This window comes from Lotus japonicus, chromosome 6 (assembly GCF_012489685.1).
Source record: "Lotus japonicus ecotype B-129 chromosome 6, LjGifu_v1.2".
In the NCBI taxonomy this organism is placed as follows: Eukaryota; Viridiplantae; Streptophyta; class Magnoliopsida; order Fabales; family Fabaceae; genus Lotus; species Lotus japonicus.
This window is the reverse complement of record NC_080046.1, coordinates 44,300,354-44,306,173: the sequence shown is the minus strand read 5'-3', so window position 1 is coordinate 44,306,173 and position 5,820 is coordinate 44,300,354. Positions and strand designations below refer to the sequence as shown.

Below are 5,820 nucleotides of genomic sequence, written 5' to 3'. Positions count from 1 at the left end.
ACCTCATTCCCGTCTCCCACCCTCCTACTCATAGCTACCTCAAACCAGCCATCACCTGTAGGATCAAGACATGATCTACAAATATCCTGCCACCAGATAGAGTGACCAGCACCTTGAGGACTACCAAAATTTTCAAACAAGTCTGGATATTTAACCTTGATAACCCTAGCCCACAAACTCTGTCCTTCCTTCATTAATCTCCATCTCCACTTCCCAAGTAATGCCAAATTGAACGCATTCCAATCTTTAATCCCTAGACCCTCTAGCTCCTTTGGTTTGCATACTCCATCCCAGTTCATCCAAGCTATTTTCCTCTGATGTTCATCCTCACCACCCCATAAGAAATTACACATAATCTTACGACACTCTTTCATAATACCCGACGACATTTTAAAAAAGGATAAATAAAACAATGGGATAGAAGAAAGAGTACTGTTAATTAAACAGATTCTACCTCCGAATGACAAATTCTTCCTCCGCCAAATAGACAACCTACTTCTCAGCTTAACCAGAATCGGGTCCCAAAAATGTAGTCTTCGTGGGTTACCTCCCACCTGTATACCAAGGTACAAGAATGGCATATTCATGATCCTGCAATTAAGGATAGCTGCTAATATCCTCTCCTCTCTGCAATCCACTGCTACTGTCACCAAACTGCTTTTGTGAAAATTAACGCTTAATCCCGAAGCAAGTTCAAAACACCTTAGAATACTCTTTAGAGTAAAGGCGTTCTGTCTAGTAGCCTCTCCAAGAAACAGAGTATCATCTGCATATTGTAAATTTTTTGTGTCAACTTCATTTTTTGATTGTTGTTTGATGTCGATGAATTGGACCTGAATCTGTGCTTGTTGGGAGGAAATGCTCTTGCTACTCTTATGTTGTCACTTAGTAAAATATTGACAAGGTGCATTCTCAGTGTTCTTTAGTGTGTTTTGCGGCTAGGTAAAACTCTAAAGCCTTATGTGTTTTTCCATTTAAAATTTGAGTGGTTTTTTATGGTTTGCAAAATTTTATTGTCAACTTCATTTTTCAATTTTGGGCTTGAGTTCAGCAAATTAGAGTCAGTTTCTGTAATTCTTTGTGTTTGTACCCATTTTTTTCTATTCTTTTTCCTCTGATCTTTTCTTCAGAAATGGTTCGATATGAAAAGCAATGTTGATACAGAGTGTGGGAATTTTGGGGGGATTGGTTTTGATATTTTGAAGCGCATCTTTTGGCTTGGGTTAGTCACCTCGCCATATATATACATCGATCCTTGTTTTCAAAATTATATGATGTCTCTTTTTATTTTAATTTTTCAATAATTTCTTATAGTATTAAATTCCATGATAAACATTAACCAAAAAAATTCCATTATAAAAAACAGAGTTGTTTCATGGCAGATTGGCAGGGCATGTGCGACTTGAACACTAACTGCTAGTATGCATGCAATTATTCATGTGTGACATTTGTCAATTTCTAAAGTTTATATGATGTTTTTCACATGCTTTATCTATATCTGATTTAAAAATTATTTGTACTACTTTAGTTTTATTCTAAGGCTCCAGCTACTAGAAGCAAGTAGTATTTTGTCGTTAAAATAAATTCAACTAATTCTAATTTTTTAACCTTAGAATATATACCAGCAGAGAAACTAGAATGTAGTAGCTTTAGAATTTTATGTAAAAAAATGCTTAATTTAACTATATAAAGATTTTGACTAAATTGCTTTGTTTTCTTGCAGATATGGCTAAAGCTAGAGGTGACAACTTTGCAGATCGTTCTGCACCACACGTTTCACCTACTACATCCGCTCGTAGAGCACATGTAGCTGCTGATGTTGAGCACCCACCACAAAAAACTTATTCAAGATTGGAGAAGAGGGCAAGGAGCAAGAGACGTCGCACTTATTATAAAGGTCCCTGCTCCACTGCTGCCATAACAACACTTTCAAGAGACTTGTTAATAGATGTGTTTGCAATCGTGGCCTCACACTCCTTCATTGACCTTCACGCCATCAAAATGTGTTGCAAAGATTTTCTTGACGCTGCTGAAGATGGATATGTTTGGCGTAGAGTTTCTTTGGACACATTCCCATTAATCCAGTGGCTTCCCAATGACAAAGTATCGTCGTTCTTGAACCGTTGCAAGGAATATGGAAATATGGAGAGCTTGTATAGAGAAGGGTTGCAAAAATATTTTGATTATCCAAATGGAAAGATTGATGGTCTTGAGATCTTTAAGGTAGCCGCTCAAAAGGGTCACAAGGAAGCAAAATATGTGTATGGTATGATTTCATTATGCTCTGAAGATGATGATTCGAGAAAACAAGGGCTTGAACATATGCATTTTTTGAGGAAGTCCAAGTGTGTCGTAGGCTCTAGAAACAAAGTGAAAAAGTTATTAGACTCTATGTGGAGAAATAATGGAATGCTCAGGCGCAATCAGAGCCCTCTCTGTAATTCTAAGAGCACATGTAAAGGTGGAAAGTGAAGACGGGTCGATGGACATTAACAGATGATGATGACGATGATGCATATAATATTTGTAAGGCCCGAGTTTTTAAGTTCATGCTAAGTGAATAAACTTCTTATTCACGATTAGGGTTGATGTAATGTGAAGGGAAACCTGAACGAAAGTTTATTAAATGAAATATATTTATGAAGGAGAAAGTTCAGGAAAAGTTCAAGGATTGCATTATGATCGATAAAAGTTATAGCACGAACGTTTTACGCTTAAACCTAGGTCAGAAACCCTAGTATATAGCTAATTTTCACTTTTAGGCACGATGGCAGTTAATTCCAAAAATCTTCAGAGAAATGTTAGAACTTCTCTTCTTCCATATATCACAATCGTCTCGAGGCGAAACTCTAGGATCTACGAACGTCCGATTCCAATCATCGGAAGTTTGCCGAAACCGAATCCCTGGTATTTCAAAACCCTAGAATCACCCGACTTCGGGGACTTTATCTATTCAGAGCTTCAAATGAATATTCTACACGCGTACACCCATTTCTCTTGATGATTTCAATCTTTCTTCCGAAGGAAGTTTTCTATTCCGACATTCGAGGCAAAAAGCAACTTATCGGGTAAAATAGTTTTACACCGACTTTGCACCGACTTTGCATTAGTTGCCAAAAATACAAGGAGACATCTCCTTAGCTTAGGAATTCCCTTGCCAAAACCTATCTTAGAATTCATGGAGAATGACGCCGGAAAAATCAGATTCGCGAAACTTTCATTTTCCCGCGAATTTCCAACCTTTATATATAGCAAAGAAAGGAAGAAAAACTCAAATTCTCCTCCATTTTCTCTCTTCAAACCCGCGAGCTTCAACAAGGAAGAAGGAAGAAGAGTTTTCTTCATTACTTGCTTGATCGTTGATCCGTTAGTCGCTGCTTCAAGGTTTCGAGGTATAGTCGCTAATCCTTACCTCTGATCGCTTTTTCCATAGCTTTTCTGTAGAGTTTTCTGAGTGGATAGTTTATGGGTTTTTGCAAAACTATCCTGAATCTTTCATTTCTGATTCTAAACCTCTTCTATATGTGCCCAAGATCACTTCTGCCGGATTAGATTTTCCGTTATGTCGCCGGAATTCCGCCGGAATCAATTCTAGCCTAAAATACCCATTTATGTAGTTTTTGAGTAAAGTTCCAACCTTTAGGCTGTAAACTATCGCCTTAGCTTAGTGCTAGTAGGATTAGTTATCATAAACGTCGTTGGTGACGTCCCTGCAAAATTTTATTTTTGGGATTTCAGTTTTGAAAATCCTAAGTTAAAAATCATGACCAAAATACCCCTGCGACAGTTTTTGATCCGATAATTTTTCCGAGTTCAGAATACCCTTAGTTACGGCTTATGAAAGCATAGGAACCAAGTTTGATCGAAGAAAAATCGAGCCCCATAATTAGCCAAAGTGGCCGAGCCCTATTAAGGGGGAGGAAGAAATTTCCTTTTTCCGAAAACTTGTCTTTCGCGCTAGATTATCGTACCTTAGAGTATAGATTACTTCGAGTAACCTTAGTAAGTATCGATAGCTTAGTTTCCGATAGAATCTGATAGTATTCTGTGTTTTCATTGTAAAGGTGCTTTTGAGGATTTCTCTGAGGGACAACACTTTGAGTGCGAGGAAGCACTAGTTGATCATTCTGGAGAACCTTCAGGTGAGGGCTTCTCACTGAATCTCTAGTTAATGCTTAGGGTCGATGTTTCGACATTGTTTACTGTTTATGCACTGAGATTGGGTGTGATTGAAAATGTTTTCTGAGGCTTCGGCTGACAATGTAGATGATTCATCTACTGAATGTTTTTGAAGATTGACTTACATGCTATGTGCTATGTGGGTAATCTAGGATGTGTGGTGCATGCTTTATATGCTAAGTGCTAAGTGTTAATGTTGAGATTTCTTGATATATGACATGTTGTTGATTGTGATGATTTAAATATGCTTTACACTGGAAATCTGAGATTCTGAATGGTGAGAATAGCGGGCAGGTCATGCCGATTTTATTTTGAGAGTTTTGAGAAAGTTTGATAGGACGAACGAGGTTCGGGCCTTGATTTTGTTTAGTGGATCGAGACATCCTCTGGAAGCGACTTGGGATTGGGAGATCCTGCAAATGTATAAGACTTGCGATAAGACAAAATGGAATCTATTTTATAAAGAAAACTCATAAGACCTTAAATAACCTCTAAATCTTTAAGTAATGATAACAACCTCGAAGGAAGGCATTGGAAGTGAAATCTTAATTTTGGAAAACGAGGAGTGTCGTCGGATCCAAGTGTTGAGTATGTTGTCGTTGTGCTGTTGGAGCAGCGTTTGATGTTGTGCTGTTGGAGCAGCGTTTATTGTTGTGCTGTTGGAGCAGCGTGTGTTATTGTGCTGTTGGAGCAGCGTGTGTTGTGGTGCTGTTGGAGCAGCTATGTGTCTTTTGGTCGCAGAATCGACTTTACCTTAGGGTAAGCTTTTAGAGACTTTAACTTCCCTAGAACACGTGGCGACGTGTCGAGTGAGGTCGGAGACGTTGTTTGACTAATCATTTTGCATACATGCAACATTAATGAGGTATTAACACAGGACGTACTCTGGACCTCGTCGGTTTCCAAAATGGTCATAAGACCCGGAATGCCGTGAAAGAGCGTTTGTAGACGTCTCTTGTAGCAGACCGAAATGGCAGACCTACGGGTTTACTGCTGATCTGACTACCCTGTGGGAGTAAGAGACATCACGGGCCGAAATGGCACCACCGTGGCTGGTGAAGGGCTGATCCGATGATGTCCATCCGTTCCGGATTGCATATTGGTTGACTGGGTTAACCTGCATACATATCACGCAACATGCATACTGACTTAGTTGATGAGTGTGGTTGCTATTTGATAAACTTACTTGGAACATGCTAATTGTTATTATTGTCGTTATGATTTTGTGGAACATGCAACCCTAGGAATGATATCTCTAGTTATAAGCCTAAGTGGCTATCTATTATTTGTATCTATTGGGTTTATTATCTACATAGTTCTTTAGAGTTGACCCTCGCGTCTTCTGTGTGTGCTTTGGCGGACAACGCCTTTTGTCAGATGAATATTGCGGACTGGTTCACCATGGTCCACCCTTCGGGGGGGATTAGGTATGAGATGATCGATCAGGACGACCCCGGGTCGTGGGTGGTTGACCCCGCGAGCCACCGAGCGACGTATTCGGGGCGTATCATGGAGGATCACGTGGATAGTGGAGGACTTCTGAGGTCAGGAGTGTTGAGGCGATGCTCTATCAGCTTCAACTTGCCACCAGGCGTTCACTGCGGACCAGGATTCGGAGGAGCACCACCGCCACCGTCATCT

The 5,820-nt window shown here is 39.7% G+C and overlaps 1 protein-coding gene across 1 annotated transcript; it reads left to right on the top strand.

Moving 5' to 3' along the window:
* The first annotated feature begins 1,725 nt into the window (after nucleotides 1-1,725).
* LOC130725375 (uncharacterized) lies at nucleotides 1,726-2,472 on the top strand. Its single transcript, XM_057576611.1, has one exon. The coding sequence runs from the start codon at nucleotides 1,726-1,728 to the stop codon at nucleotides 2,470-2,472; it is 747 nt and encodes a 248-aa protein (XP_057432594.1).
* The last annotated feature ends 3,348 nt before the right edge of the window (nucleotides 2,473-5,820 follow it).